Source organism: Brachycentrus maculatus, unplaced genomic scaffold (assembly GCF_059751285.1).
Source record: "Brachycentrus maculatus isolate JH-2025_06_01 unplaced genomic scaffold, ASM5975128v1 h1tg000459l, whole genome shotgun sequence".
In the NCBI taxonomy this organism is placed as follows: domain Eukaryota; kingdom Metazoa; phylum Arthropoda; class Insecta; order Trichoptera; family Brachycentridae; genus Brachycentrus; species Brachycentrus maculatus.
Genome location: NW_028281206.1, coordinates 1,646,867 through 1,663,734, shown reverse-complemented (window position 1 = coordinate 1,663,734; position 16,868 = coordinate 1,646,867). Strand labels below are relative to the sequence as shown.

General features: G+C 35.8%; 2 protein-coding genes across 2 annotated transcripts; one reads left to right on the top strand and one right to left on the bottom strand.

Annotated features, from left to right (window-relative positions):
* Positions 1-58: 58 nt before the first annotated feature.
* LOC148302375 (uncharacterized) lies at positions 59-9,192 on the bottom strand. The gene is made up of 4 exons (XM_088271730.1): positions 8,842-9,192; positions 5,874-6,841; positions 4,846-5,055; positions 59-2,145 (listed from the first exon to the last, which is right to left on the bottom strand). Exons 1-4 carry the CDS (start codon positions 8,983-8,985, stop codon positions 1,896-1,898), a joined length of 1,572 nt encoding a protein of 523 aa, XP_088127856.1. The 5' UTR covers positions 8,986-9,192; the 3' UTR covers positions 59-1,895.
* Positions 9,193-9,972: 780 nt separating this feature from the next.
* On the top strand, positions 9,973-15,248 carry ScsbetaG (Succinyl-coenzyme A synthetase beta subunit, GDP-forming). Its single transcript, XM_088271793.1, has 4 exons — positions 9,973-10,797; positions 11,290-11,445; positions 12,930-13,164; positions 14,222-15,248. The coding sequence occupies exons 1-4, from the start codon at positions 10,132-10,134 to the stop codon at positions 14,413-14,415; spliced, it is 1,251 nt and encodes a 416-aa protein (XP_088127919.1). The 5' UTR covers positions 9,973-10,131; the 3' UTR covers positions 14,416-15,248.
* Positions 15,249-16,868: the final 1,620 nt, after the last annotated feature.

Genomic DNA, 16,868 nt, shown 5'->3' with positions numbered 1-16,868 from the left:
CAGGTGTGCGTAGCTATGCAAAGTGAATATGGAAGGGTTGAATAGAAAATACAACACAACAATTATACAATATTTTTATTATGAACTGCACAAAACATCCAATCATGTGTGACACAAGTGTAACATGTACAAAGACATAACAAATAAATTAATAAAAGTTTTACATTCTTACTTAAAATGCAAATTAAAATGCAAAAAATCATTCCATGATTTTTCCTTATCTTCTACTGTTAAAAAATGTATTATAAATGCTTCATTATTTTTATTATATATATGACTCCATACGCTGTTCAACCATTCGGGGACTAGTTTGACTTTCACTCAACAGATCATATACTTATTACAATATATTACACATCTACCTTACGCTGTTCTACAATCAAGGGAGTATGTTGATTTTTATTTCTCTCTAATGATTCACCTGTATATTATGAATTACGTGATTAGTCAAATGGATATCCATAATTTGTTCAAAGAGGTAAAAAAAATGCTCTTTCCAAACTTTTCATACACAAACACTGGATTTAATCTCCAAAGGATTGTAATCAAGATTTTTATAGGTATCTCAGTAGAGATGAAGAGGGCAGAATGTTGAATGTTACCACAGTACATAAAGTGATCTCTCTAACTAGCCAGTGATAAGCCGTAATACCTCTAAATGCCTGGATTTTCAAATCCCCTTTTCAAATAAAATTAACAGAGGTTAAGATATCCAGAGTAATCTTGATTTCATATGTATTTAGTAATGCATATAAAATAATAATATAAGTAGCATCATTTTCGTAAAATATTATCTCAAAAGCGCTTTGATTGAAACTGTAAAATAATTCAATTAAAGGAAAATAAAATAATTTAATCTTGATAAATATAGGTCATCTGAATATAATGGTATATAACGGTGGTGGAAGATGATTCCATGCTATTGGGTAAACACAGTGCCGTGCACAGTTTTTAACGAGTTTTTAATCAGGGCAGGCAGTAGGGTTGGGTAAGGATAAGGCATAGTAGGCACTGGTCGTGTTTCTATATGGAACGCGAGTAATCCAGGGTAGGCACTGCTTTTCTGCCTATATAGAATGCACGCCTCTGTGTGCACAGTAAAACAGTAAAAGCACTCTATCCAAATTTAGAGCACTGGCTGTTGTTGTAGCCAATATGTCTATCAGCTAATTTGTCTAGAATGGGCAGCCCTTTTTAGATACTTTGGAGGTGTATTATGCATTGATTCATATGCATATAAGCAGAGTTTACTTTGTACCCAGTGTAGTTATGAGGTAAATTATAAACAAAACGCTTGTTTTTCACCACCTGAGTATTATGTATACTGTTACGACTAGTTTCGGATGCTATAGATGTATCTACGGGATCGAATATATTTTTTTTCTATATAATTTTTACTTAGTAAATACCACTATTCCTTTAAATCTATTGTAACACGTGTTTCGATGCATTATGCATTTTTTTTGCATAAAATAACTGCCAAATCAATTGATGAAATTATTAAATATCAACAGTTTATATTCAGACCTGTAGATGGAAGCATCTGTGGCTTCCGAAACTGGTAAAAAAACAAGCATGTTATTTATAATTTAATCGTATCTTACCACAAAGTGAATCCGGAAACAAAAAATAATATTATTTTGAGAAATAACAAAACTTCGTTTTTTAATCCACTCACATTCATCAAAAAACAAGGTCTTTTAATTTCTCAAAATAATATATCAATATGATCCACAAAGTTAATGCTTTCAATATTCAAAACAAAAAATAATATAGTCGTGAGGTAGCGAAATGATGTGACTGAATTTAGAGATTCCAAAAACAGTCATATTGCAACGTTGGATGACGATTACAGTCGGGTTATTTTTTATACCCTAATACTTTCAAATTTATGATTACTGGTCCATATGCTCCGGAATCATATCCACGATGAAAAGCTGTTGCTGTTCGGCAGAGTTGACAATGATCCCGTCGATCCTGTGTTCATCCAATGCGGAGGCGTCCAGCCCTTCTTCTTGCTTCACGGAACTCACCAGCTGATCGAAGGCGCCCTGAGGCGCGTGCAAGTTGGCCCCTGACTCGCAATTTGTCAAGTGCTTTGTTAGGGAATTCTTCACGTAGTAGCCTTTTTGGCAAATATGGCATCTGTAATACAAAGGTACAATAAATTTGAGAAATTCAATTACTGCTCTTAACGCATTGTTTACGGGAAACGCTTAAAAGCGTATTTTACATAATGTTAGTGGAGAGCGGGAGACGCTTATAAGCGTTCTATTTGCTTACTTTTGGTAGAGTGGGAGACACCAAAAAACATTGTACAGATGGGAATTAGGTTGGCAGTTGAGTCACTTGTGATTAGTATCCGTGCCTATTTAGTATACTAATTAGGGTCAGGGTTGATAAAAAACCCGTAATGTTAATATAAATAGTGTACCTTGATTTTACAACATTTTGAGTGTGTCCAAATACTTATTCACAAAATCTGGATTATCTCCAATTACAGGAGTTATTTTCATATTATTTTTTAACATCTCATCAAAGATGAAGAAGATAAAAAGCTTCTTTTCATCCCACCAATAGATGTCTCTAGTGAAGTTCTAGTGATTCAAGAACAAGGTTTCTAAATTGGTTCATATATATAGAACTTCCAAGAATTTGAGTAGTGTGGTTGTCAATAATGGGTAGAATTGGTGAATGTTACACGTGTGTAAAGTGATCACTTAAACCAGCCGATGACGGTCGTCAGCCCCGTAAATGCCCAGACTTCCATATTCTTCTTCATCTTTGATGAGATGTTAAAAAATAATACCTTGATTTTACCTGTCATAGGTAAATTATTTTACCTATGAAAGGTAAAATCATGTTTTTATTTAAGAACAGTTTTTTAACTGTGATAGCAGTGACATCTGTTGAATGTAACAGCAACACACGCAATACTAAACATTTATTATGGCAAACAGCATCCTTCTTGACAGATGCTCTCATGTAAATAAAACTGTGAATGCACATGTACATATTTGTATGTTTCTAAATAAATAAGGTGAATAACAGCATATTGAAATTCCGATCTGTGATGCGAGTTCATTGCGATCCGAAAATGCCATCCAAATTAAAGGGAAAAGTCTACCAATCAGTTGTCAGACCCGCATTTCTGTACGGCAGCAAATGCTGGACGAATTATAGCACCTTCTCTAGGCACCTAGAATCCGCTGAAATGCGAATGGTCAGATGGTCAGCGGGAGTGTCCCTTAGAGATAAAAGAAAGAGTTCACGCATTCGTGGAAGCCTGGCTGTAACAGGCATCAATAGTAAGGTAGAGGAAAGGCAATTGAGATGGTATGGGCACATAGGACGCAGAGAACCCGAGCATGTCGTAAACCAGGCAATAGAAATGGATCTTGCTCAAAAGATATCTAGAAGAAGACAAAAAAATTCATGAATGCTGCAAACAGAGAACATGGTTCAAAGCATGGCCTAGGTGACGTTGTCCATGACAGAAGGACCTACAACCTGAGGACGAGGAGAGCTGACCTCAGCAGAGTACAAAGACGATAAGTTAGGATATAGCCAGGAAGAAGAAGAGACTCTTTTATTTGTCATCAATTTTCATTTGTATTTCATCTTACAACGGTGGTAAGCCCACTGTAAATGTCCAGACTTATATATTCTTCTTCATCTATGTTGAGATGTCAAAAATAGTGTGAATATACCGTTATATATACTGCTCAATGAAAAAGTTTTTTTCATCTCACCAATAGATGTCTGTAGTGAAGCTCTTATGATTCAAGAACAACATTTCGGAATTGGTTCATAAATATAGAACTTCCAAGAATTTGAGTAGTGTGCTTGTCAATAATGGCAAGAATTGGTGAATGTTACACGTGTGTAAAGTGATCATTTGAACCAGCCTATGACGGTCATCAGCCCCGTAAATACTCAGACTTCCATATTCTTCTTCATCTTTCATCAACTGAAAACTGACAATTATTGATTTATGACGTTGTTGAAAGGAGTGAGCGATATGAGATACCATTTTTCCCACCTACTCACATAACTATGAATATTTTACAGTTTCAAGTTTAGTACATATCTATCCCTGAAGACGCAAGGTGCTTGTCAAAACCGGTTGTAGAAAATAACCAAGTGGTTAAAAACTACCATTACTTTATTAGCGTATTTTACGAAAATTACAATATGTAAATTATCCAAATTTATGATTATTATTATTATTATCGACCCATGCGTAACATCTTTCTAAAATTTTAAATTTTCCTCATTGAGATTGTTTGATTCTCATCGTTTTTATATTACCGTTTTGTACTTTATAGAAAGCGATTATTCATATGTGTGTTAATTAAATCAAGATATACAAAGAGTTCGGATACGTCCATAGAAATTTTCTTTAAGAACAATAGATTTTGCTTCCCATGCAAACCCCTTTCCTGGAGATGATCCAGATTTGTGGACAAGTATTTGGACACACTTAAAATACATCTTTGACACCAGCTCCTGCAGGTCTTCTCCGCTATCGGCAAGAAGCACAGCATCAAAGGGCATATTATGAAAAGACGATAAGTTGGGAGTAGCCAGGAAGAAGAATAACAGCAAATTGAAATTTTGGGTACAAGGGCGCATCGTGCACCTTGTGCGTGAAGTCGGGCTGCTGGTGCGTGCTATGTTTTCATTTAGTAGTAAATTGCAATCTCTGAGGAGATAGTGGACGTGTGTGCCCGTGATCAGTGCCGTGTACTGTGGTACACGGCACTGAACGTGTACCCACACTGCAAATTGAAATTTTACGTACCAGGGCGCCATGAGGAGCGAGAGTAAGAGATATGAACTCACTTGTACGGGTACTCGTGCACCTTGTGCGTGAAGTCGGGCTGCTGGTGCGTGACGAGGTGGCCGCGCTCGTGCCTCACGAGAGCCGCGCGGGAGAAGTAGGCGCTCGGGCACGCGGCGCAGCGGAAGCACTTCTCCCCCGTGTGGATGTTGCTGTGGCGGTCCAACTCACTCCGGCTGAAGTAGCTCTTTGGGCAGATGTTGCATTTGAACCTGGAATAAGATTGAAATGAGGATATCACAATTACATAAATGCATACTTTAGTACAGTCTTGCTGACTAACTGAACTAACTAAATACTAATCCCTTTCACTGCCTATACCGGGGTACTTCTAGAAAATTTGGTGGTGGATTCACAAACTTGTATATATTTAGATTGGCAGTGACAGGGAAATTGAAAGCTTTTAAATGTAAATTCACAGTAAAATCGGGGTACAATTTTGTTTCACATTTTCAATAAATTTCGCAACTTACATCTGACATCTCAACATAGATGAAGAAGAATATGGAAGTCTGGGCATTTACGGGGCTTATGACTATCATAGGCTGGTTTATGTGATCACTTTACACGTGTAACATTCGCCAATTCTACCCATGATTGACAACCACACTACTCAAATTCTTGGAAGTGTTATATATATGATCCAATTTCGAAACATTGTACTTGAATCACTAGAATTTCAATAGAGACATCTATTACTGAGATGAAAGAAGCTTTTTATTGATCAGAAACTCTTTCATTTGTATGTGAGGTCTAAATACTGGATTATAATCACATACATGAGAAACGCCAAAAAATATCCTTATTATTTTAGCTTATAATTTGACCGGCTAATTTATTTACAACATTTTGAGTGTGTCCAAATACTTGTTCACGAATCTGGATTATCTCCAATTATAGGAGTTATTTTTCAAATTTTACTAAATGTCAAAAAAAATATGAAAAATAACTGCTATAATTGGAGATAATCCAGATTTGGACACACTCAAAATGTTATAAAGCAAAGATCAGTTATAAAATAATTGCTTACTTTGGTTGAATGCAATGCTTCCTGACATGAGCAGCCAACGTTAATCTATTCTTACATATGAGTTTACATATCGGACAGTTGAATTGCATTCCCGCATCTTGGTGAATAATCTCGTGAGCTCTTAAATCAGATTTTCTTTTAAACCCCACGGCGCAAATGGAACAAATAAACCTCTTATCTCCGTGTATCGGCAAATGTTGCCGCAAGGAAGAATTGGAATAGAAAGCCAGATCACACCCTTCGTAATGGCATAAGAACGGCTTCAATTTGAGATGCTCTCTTTGGTGTGTTAAAAAACTGAATCTGTATCCAAATTGTTTGTTACAGACTCTGCATACGATATTTCTTTCTCCCAGCTTGTAATAAGGTTCCAAATCAGTCCCTGTCAAATGGTTGTCCACGTGTTCCTTTAAATGGTTGGTGTTGCTGCATTTTTGTAAACAGAGTAGGCACTGATTTCGCCTACTCGCCGTGAGCATGGACGGGTATTCTTTCATTTTGACAAACGGCGAAATTGTTTTTTTCTTCTCAGTATATCTATGGGCATGTTTTTTATGATTTATCTTTGGCAAAGCTGTATTGTTTTCGTTTGGTTCCTGCACAAATGGCTGAATGGATTCGATTTTATTAAAGTCTGTGACATCATTCTCGTCGTGTAGAAGGAAAATGTTTATATTGGGATCCATCTGTTCCAGTGTGTTTGAAACTATGTAGTCTCTCTCCGCGTTTGTTGCGTATTCCGTTTGCTTGCTTTTTGAAAGGCCATTTTTATAGTCGACGTTATCAGATTCGAAACTCGTGTCCAAAGTTTCTACGTTGTATTTGTTTTCCATTTCATTTTCGTCGTTTAGATTATTCGTGAGGGCTTTCTGAGTTCGTAAAATCATTTCGCGAAAATCGAAACAAAACTCTATTTTGAATCGACATCTGTGGCATATCTTTGAAGGGAAGCTGTCACCGGGATCAATCTAGAAATAAAAATACAGCAAACATTAATAAACCCAATGAATTATACAAAACAGAAGGCATATATTGCTAGTTGTTTAGACACGTGTCTGGGAAACTGTCATGTGTGAATGTCGTCTTGAAGAGAAGGGCCACATCGACAACCCCTACATAAAGTACTCTATCTGAAAATCTGTTACTTTACAGGAGAGAGCTTAGAAGATTATTTCAATGTTTTTTTTATTATTAATATTCTTTCATTTTTATCTGAAATTCTAAACCAGTATTATACATTCAAAACACGATAAAATAATGTATTAAATCATTTTAAAACTTTAACCTTTGTCAAAATTAAGTAGTTAGCGTTTTAGGAGTTTAGTTCATTTCGAAAATTCAATGTAGATAGCGTCTTATACGCCTGAAAACTAGGCGTAATTTATTTTATATTTTTTTGGTTTGTTTATATTTGTAGATAACGGTCATTTCGCTCACTCCTTTCAAGAACGTCATAAATCAAACTTGATTTTTCAGGAGAACGTTTTTAAAGTTTAAAAATATAATACAATGTATTAAAAATAAATATCAAGCCACTTATTGAACTTTTTACTGTCCAACAGATCTTTTTAGGTAAAACCTGAAGGTGTTTTCTCCATTTGAAAAATATTAAGTATATTTAAAAAAATATTTAAACAATACCTTTTCATCAAAATGCAAAAACAACACTTTCTGCCCTGTAGCGAGTAAATATTAAGTTAAAAATATGCCTCTTTTGCTGGGATAAAGTACATTTTTTGGGCATTCCGAAATCATGTACAACTGAAAATTGACGATTTTCGATTTGTGACGTTCTTGAAAGGAGTGAGCGATTTGATAACATACACCAAATATCTCAAAATGGACAAAAATGTAGTTAGAGGACTTTATGTAGGGCTCATCAACATGTTCATTGGTTGCGTGTTAAATGACGGCTGCTTGAGCATCCTTTCAGACCTTTCCAGCATTGACATTCCATTTCCCACTAACATCTAAACCTTATTAACCTCCCCTAACAAACTTGTAAATTAAATCATTTGTAAATTTCTAAAAATAAATTGTATAAATTTGTAAAGGTGTATATCAAATGTAAAATAACTAGTCAATATAAATAACATAACAAATAAAACTAACCCCACTAGCACAAATACTAATATTTTAAATACAAATGTCAAAAGTGTAAATAAAAAATAACTCAACACTGGTTAGAACACCCTAAAAGAGTGAAAAGTCATAAAAAAGAAGGTATATATTTTGTTTATGTTTAGGTAAAACTGTGTAGCGAGTGTTTTTGCCTAGAATTTTCCATGAATTACATTTTTTTTCAAACCCTTATCCACACCCCGATGGTGCATAGGGCACTGCATTATATAAACGCAGTGTTATCTTGATCGTTAACACACGAAGGAAAGGTGATCAGCCTTCCGCTTCAGGTACCAGTCCAGGATAATATTAAATAAATATTAGAGTGAAAGAATCAGTTATATTTATTTGACCCCCCCTGGGAATCGAACCCGGGACCGCCAGAACGATAGCCGAGCGTGCTGACCATTACACTACGGAGGCGGACAATTACATGAAATTATAGTTACTTTAAACATAAAGAGTAAATCCACTCACGAGTAGGCATAGGCTATGAAACTTAAAAAGTTGAAGCCTGAGTAGGGTCATGATAAGCGGTGTTGCATAAGCCGTAGCTAGATTTCAGAGTCACTTGGACGATAGGTAATTCAAAGTAAAACTGTGCATACTTTTTGGATTCCTTACCAGGTAAAAGTAAGATTAAAGTTATCACTAGCACTTAAAATATAGGCCTTATCTGTTAGCTGCCACATCGGCTGTTGCATCAATTCAATGCACTACCTTTTGCATCATTAGTCGTAGATACGTGTATAATAATAGTAAAAATATGCATTTTTAAGCAACTAAAAACATTGTAAAAAAGGAAAACGGATTATAGCTCGAGTATTATATATTTTAATACACCAACCTTTATATCGGCAAAGCACTCAATTTGAGAGGACACTAAACTTTTATCTTCACCAGAAAATATCGAAGAAAGAGCCCCATTTGACTGAAGACAAAATCTGCACACGGAATTAAAATCTACAACTAATATAACGTCCTCCGACATTTTGGAATTAAAAATGTGCTCCAGTGTATAAAATTAAAATATATCAGATATACACTACTTTAGGAGCACACAATATTTTGACTGAGACTTATTTTTTACTTAAATTAATGAAGACCGACAAAATGACAAGCCGTCAAACAAATTTGATGAAAATTGGCCCATGTTCATAGACGATGAATTTGACAGCAGAAAGTTTTATTTTTCTATGGTACCGCTGTATTGCCATATCCATGCTATACAAAATATCTCGTAGCAAATAAAAAGGATTGGCAGTTTATAATGGAGTCCTGGTTCCAACCCTAGCGTATGGAAGAGAAGCAGGGAGTTGGTAAAAGAAGGATGAAAGTTGTCTGAACGCGGTTGAAATTCAATCTCTCAGGCGAATGGAAAACGATGAAGGATGTTCGAATGGTGAAATAAAGAATGAATGCAAGGCTGAGATGAGCAATATCGTTAAATTTAAGAAAAGTGTGTAGAGATGGTTGAGGCATGTACATACGAATGAGTAAAGAAAGGATAGTAAAACAAATTTCTGAAGCGAATATGGTTGGTAATAAAATCAGAGAAAGACAGAGGAAAACTTGGCGCGATCGAGTATTTCTAATACTTACAATGGTCAGGTCAGGAGTCACAATAATCGGTGGGTATGTACGAGGAGATCCACGAATGTGCAGATTGTTTCCAAAAACAGATTGGATTGGCGTTTTATTCTCTCTGCCTATCCTCATGGGGAAGAGGTGTGATGGTTAGTTAGTTTGTGACGTTATATATGGGCTAGTTTTCCTTTATGCAAGTTTTTTAACAGTAGTTATATTCCATAAAATTTCATAAACGTCTAACAAAATAATTTAATCTGAACACACTGAAGCGTAAGACTGAAGAATTTGTGAAATAACTACGATCAAAATAATACTGCATCAATCGATCCGCGAAATGGAAAAAAAAACTGGAAATTGTTCAAATGTTATTGCAACACTGAAATTTGTTACTTGTCAAAAAGTACGTGCGTGTACGGAATTCCAAAGTCCGTCCAGTAACAATAAAAATAATAATTTCTGACTGATAACAGAACAGATAACCTGTTTGGTTTTTGTTTTATTGAACTGCATTAGTTTTGCTTTAGTTTACAATAGAAACTCCACCGAAATGGCGGCGATGAGGAACTCCTTCGTAAAAACCAACTTCCTTAAGTGCTTGGCGCCGAGACTTGTACCGGTTAGGAATCTTAACCTCCAAGAGTATCAGAGCAAGTCCCTGCTCCAACAACACTCAGTCAACATCCAAAAATTCCGACTTCTGGACGAAACATTCGACACCTCGGCGCTCAAAGACTTCAAAGCGGCGGAATACGTTATCAAGGCGCAAGTCCTCGCGGGCGGGCGAGGAAAAGGACATTTCGACAATGGTTTCAAAGGCGGAGTGCATCTCACGAAGAATTTCGACGAAGTTTTCAACCTGGCCAAGAAAATGGTGGGAAATAGGTTGATCACAAAACAAACCCCGAAAGACGGTATCGTAGTTCACAAAGTAATGGTCGCGGAAAGTGTTGATATCAAACGTGAAACTTATATTTGCATTTTGATGGACAGAGAACACAATGGACCCGTGCTTGTAGCATCTCCCGCGGGCGGAATGGACATTGAAGCAGTCGCAGAAAAAACTCCAGAATTGATCAAAACGGTCGCTATAGACATTTTTGAAGGTATTTCGGACGCCACAGCGGATGATGTGGCAGCCTTCTTGAAGTTTGACGGCCCCCTGAGGAAAAAGTGTGCAGACGAAATCAAGAAGCTCTGGCAACTATTTTTGAAGGTAATTTATCATTGACAACAAAAAAATGCTTATTTGTTGTAACTGCAGACAGTTGGTAGAATTCCACATTGAATTGTTGGGTAATATATCCAAAATTAAACACGGTTATTGGATTGAATTCTACTTTTATTTACATATATATATATATATATATATGATAATATGTGACGCATTTCGTCTTACAAAGACATTATCAAACACGCATGTGCGGCAGTCCGGTTTTAAAAAATGAAAGCGACTTAGACAGTTTAGCGCGATCGAATTTACGCGCAACGGGTTCACACACCGATCCGAAGAAAGATGGACAAAAACACAAGCCAATCATCCGTTTTATATACTAACTGATGTGCCGGATGGTAAAATTCCATGTAATCCGTGTAGTGCACAAACACCCTTACTCTTACCTCTAAAATAGAGGCTTTTTGGGTTATTCCTTTAAAATAAAAATAAAACTAACATTTTGTAAAATTATTTGTTTGTTCTTACTCCCAGGTGGATGCTGTCCAGCTGGAAATCAACCCTCTTGTGGAGACTGCAGATAGCCAGGTTATATCGGTGGATGCCAAGATTAATTTCGATGACAATGCCAAGTTCCGACAGAAGGACATATTCGCTATGGATGACACTTCCGAGAGTGACCCAAGAGAGGTAACAAGAAGTGTAAAAAATATTAGTATTTGCAAGATTTGTGATTATTACAGTGTCATATTTACCATTATGCATTAAATAATTCAGAATCTCACAAACAAAAATGAGCGCTATTTTATTTGTGTCAACTTCAACAGATAGCGCTTCAAACACACATCGCTCACTCCTTTCAAAAACGTCATAAATCAAAAAACTTGATTTTTCAGGAGAACGTTTTTAAAGTTTAAAAATATAATACAATGTATTAAAAATACATATCAAGCCACTTATTGAACTTTTTACTGTGCAACAGATCTGTTTAGGTAAACCCTGAAGGTTTTTTCATCATTTGAAAAATATTTAGTATATTCAAAAAAATAATTAAACCTTTTCTTCAAAATGCAAAAACAGCACTTTCTGCCCTGTAGCAGGTAAACATTAAGTTAAAAATATGCCGCTTTTGCTGGGATAAAGTACATTTTCTGGCCATTCCGAAAACATGCACAACTGAAAATTTATGATTTTAGATATATGATGTTCTTGAAAGGAGTGAGCAACATGTAAAACATACCTAAAATTCAAGAAAAAGAAAGATTTATATTTTGTAACAGCCGTCAATTTGTCAATTAAAAATAATCAATAGTTTGTAACACCAGGTTTATTCCCAATATAAGCGCCATACGATTTTATATATGATCTACATTAGTCTCGATCCAGGGAAGAAGTGCGGGTTGCCAACGGTTGTTTTCCAGTACACATGCTCCATGCAACCTGGCGGGTATCCATTGGCTGTCATCATTCCCCACTCCTTGACATCAATGTTGCCATGTTACAATTTAATTCATCTGGGTGTTTCTGATCAACCTTCCATAAGTATCCTATGTAAGGTTTTGTGGGTTAATCCTTTAAAAGAAAACAGACATTTTTTTAAATATCGCGAGTAGAGTAGAGGTAGAGGATTTACTGTATTGATCGTCCAAAAATTACGCATGATCTGAAGCAGGGTACCAAAAGACCCCAGTGATTTGATTTTCTTCACTATACAAACCACGTTTAAAACCAGTTCTTGCGATAATGTCTTACAAATTAAATTGTTGAGTAATATATCCAAAATTAAACAAAGTTTATTCGGCTGAATTCTACATTTATTTATGTATATTTTAATACGTGACGCGTTTCATCTTCTTAGGACATTATCAAACACTGACTAAAATTATTTACAAAATGTCCTTACATACTGACAATAATTGCTATTATTAGGTCTAGGAGTACTCCTATTCCTAATATACATAAATAAATGTAGAATTCAAGCATTTGGTTGTTTATTTAAACCTTGTTTAATTTTGGATATATGACCCAACAATTCAATATGGAATTCTACCAACTGTCTGCAGTTACAATAAATATCTTACAAATTATCTCGTATTGAAAGTCGCAATTTGTCAACTGAATTTTTGTCAACTGAATTTTTGTCAACTGAATTTTTGTCAACTGAATTTTTGTAGGTGGAGGCGGCCAAGTATAATCTCAACTACATCGGCATGGACGGCAACATCGGGTGTCTGGTGAACGGAGCGGGGCTGGCCATGGCCACCATGGACATCATCACCCTGAACGGCGGCAGGCCCGCCAACTTCCTGGACGTGGGTGGCTCCGTAGGCGAGGCGCAGGTCAAGGCTGCCTTTGAACTCCTCACCTCTGACCCCAAGGTCAAGGCCATCCTCGTCAATGTCTTTGGAGGTAATTTATTTTAAATCAATTTTAGTTTATAATTTTTTTTCCCTTTATTAACGGCTGTAGCCAATTTGTACATAGTATATTACATGTATACTTTATGATAAAATAATGTTTTCTCTTTTTAAGTATATATTATTGGTTCGAAAATTACTTATCGAAACAAGGACAAACATATACATGTTGGCCAATGCTTTTGAAAGTATAGATTTATAAAGTTTGTACTTTCTCAGCATTTCTTCTCCATGTTATAATGGATAAATTTAAACATTGTGTTTCACTCTCCCTCGCTGCTCGCTGATAGTGTGTGAAGGAGACGTGTATTTACCAGTGCTTACTATTTGTTATTTTATGTTTAAGACTTTTTGTTTCTCTATTAGTGTATTTTTATATTAGATATTGTATATATGTATTATGTTAAAGGCATTAGCCGTTCAATAAATATATTATATAAAACAAAATAAAAATATACAAAAAACAAGAAATTATGCATTAGCCTGAAATATTGTAATTATTACTGCTTTTTAGTAAGGATGTGACATATTCCAGATATCGATGTGGTCTGCGAAATCATTGCCGAGGTTTTGCATTCGGTGTAAAGAAGTATGTATTGAACTGGGACATTGTCCGGCTGTTATTACAATAAAATATATGACGGTTTCTCATGTTTCTTACATAGTACCATTTTCAAAAGTAAATTTTAAGAACATTTTCAACAACAAAAACTGAACATATGGCAAGAGCCATATTCAATAAATATGCTCAATGTCTGGGGCTGCTTTACTCGACAAAAACCAAGTGTCGCCTCTTTAACGCCTGCATCCTAACAGTGCTGCTGTACAGATGTGAGTCGTGGCACCTTACCCAAACTCAAAAAACTGGAAAGTTTTGTGACTTTGTCAGGAATGAGGACGTGAGGAGAAGAACCCGACAGCCCCTCATGCTGGAAGTCCTGAAGAAGAGAAGGTGGACACGGTTGGGACATGTCATTAGGATGCCACCCGATAGCATTAACCCTGCATATCTCCAATCTCCAAGATTTTAAGATGGTTTAATTTTTCAGGGATTGTGAACTGCGCCACGATAGCGCGCGGCATCATCGGCGCCTGCCGCAGCATGGAGCTGCGCATCCCGCTGGTGGTGCGGCTGGAGGGCACCAACGTGCTGGAGGCGAGGAGCCTGCTGCGGGACTCACGCTTGCCCATCCTGGAGGCCGGGGACCTGGACAAGGCGGCCGCGCTTGCCGTCAACCACTGACAACCAACAAATCCCCAGAGTGGTGCATTAATCTCTAGATCTTGTAGACAACAATTGTACGTTCCTATGTCTTAACCTTCATTTAGTCACCATGGAGACATCTAGCAGGTCTTTATGTAGATAACGTGCCGATCAGTGCCATAGCTAGGGAGAAAGGGGAATCCTTTCGCTGACTTCTAGATATAATATATCAAGGCAAGAGTGTTTTTTTGTATCTTTATTTTAGTGTTGGGATGTCCCGTGGATAGTGTCACGGACTCTCGAGTCGAGTTTCTGGGTTCGAACCCACTCCACCACGATTTGATACCTATTTTTAACAATGAGGCTCACAGAAATAGTGTGAAATTGAAGTGTTTTTGTAAATAGTAAAAACACAAATATTTCTCTTTTAGAAAAATACAAAAAGAGTGAAATTGGCAAACATGGAATTACAGTAGAACCTCTCTTGTCCGCCCTTGGCTGATCCAACACTCCAGTTGATCAGACTGCTCCAATTGACTTTAACTAATTTTCTTTCCTTTAGTATTAGTTTAGTATTTTCTTTTACTATGGGCTGGCTACTTTCAATTTTTATATGTATGTACATATTATTGTTTCGGCATTCACTTTGTGGTAAGACACTTGTTTTTTTACCATTTGAGTATTATATTATTACGATTAGTTTCGGAAGCAACTGATGCTTCCATCTATGTGTTAGAATATAAACTTATATTCAAACCTGTAGATGGAAGCATTTGTAGCTTCCCAAACTAGTCGTAATAATATAATACTCAATTGGTAAAACAACTAGCGTTTTATATATAATTAAGTATTATAATTTTGGTTTTAAAAAATAATAATAACAGGTTTTGTGCGGCTTATTGCAATGTTTTTAGTGTGAAGAACAATACATAGTCATTTCTGAGTCCAGAGAAATAATTAATTTCATTGTAAATCTGTGTTTTTCTATATTTTTTGATAATCTTACCATTTTTGCATTTTGACCATATCCTATAGTCCTAAAAGTGACGGATTAGCGAGATTCTACTGTAATTAGTTCCTGTTTGGCATCAAATTTGTCTCTGTGACTAGATGAGGTTTAGAATACTAAAAAGACAATATTTAACTAATAGGTGGCATACATGCCAACTTACCAAGGTATATATTGTGTTCCATTAAATAGTCTCTTGAGATGATTCCTTTAGAATGTAGAATTCACGGCCACTTGAAGACTTACGGTTTTAGTTGTTCATCGATTAAAAAAGTATCGTAATAAAGATAAAATCATATCTTATATCAATATCCTATGGTGGTCTACGAACAACACTTTTGTAGTGTACTTAATATTAAATCATCTGTTTACACATTTTTTAAAGGCTGCTGTGTACCGACATTAAACATGTGAAATTAAACGATACATTTATGTGTACTTAGTCTTATGTTTGACATTCATAAGTTGTCTAAAAAGGGTAAAAATGACTTTGCACAAGATAATATTATAAAAAATAGTGTAAAATTAATCCAAAATTAAACATTAATTTTATTGATAACATCATGAATAATTGATTTTTATTCTTATAAATATTGTTAGTAAAAAGATACAGTTCCATACCTGTGCATGTACCAATTTATTATTTCAAAGCCATTTTTATAATAAAAAAGTAATATGCAAAATAAAATAAAAAACTTGAAAACACCAAAATAAGAAGTATTTTTAGGGTGAAATTAACACATTGTTTGCGGGAAACGCTTTAAAGTGTCTTTTACGTACTGTTTACTAAGTTTATGTAAAAGGCGCTCTACTTGAGAGCGAGAGACGCTTATAAGCATTCTATTTGCTTACTTTTGGTACAGCGCAAGACGCCAATTTTTTTTGTACAGATCGGACATGAGTTTGCGGTTACTTGTGATTTGTATACTAATTAGGGTCAAGGTTGATGAAAAAAATACATGCAAACAATGTGTTAGTAAAAAAAATAAAAGCTGCGTGATATATCTTATTTGAAAAAAGACTTAGTAATTGTTAAAGACAAATTGGCTCTCAGACGTTCATTATGTACTTATCTTGTTTTGTCATTTAAAATGTTGCCGCAAAACTGCTAAATCTTTTCTTAGAAGGTTTTTTTAAAAACTTGGCAGTTTTGCATACCTCACCAGCAAAATAAGCAAGTTTCTATTGTTATATATGTAGAAACCGCCGTAGTCCGCCTCCGTAGTGTAATGGTCAGCACGCTAGGCTACCATGCTGGAGGTCCCGGGTTCGATTCCCAAGAGGGTCAAAATAAATATTCGTGATTTTTCAGTCTAATATTTATTTAATATGACCCTGGACTGGACCCTGAAGTCAGCACGCTGGAGGTCCCGGGTTCGATTCCCAAGAGGGTCAAAATAAATATTTGTGATTTTTCAGTCTAATATTTATTTAATATGACCCTGGACTGGACCCTGAAGCGGAAGGCTAATCACCTTTCCTT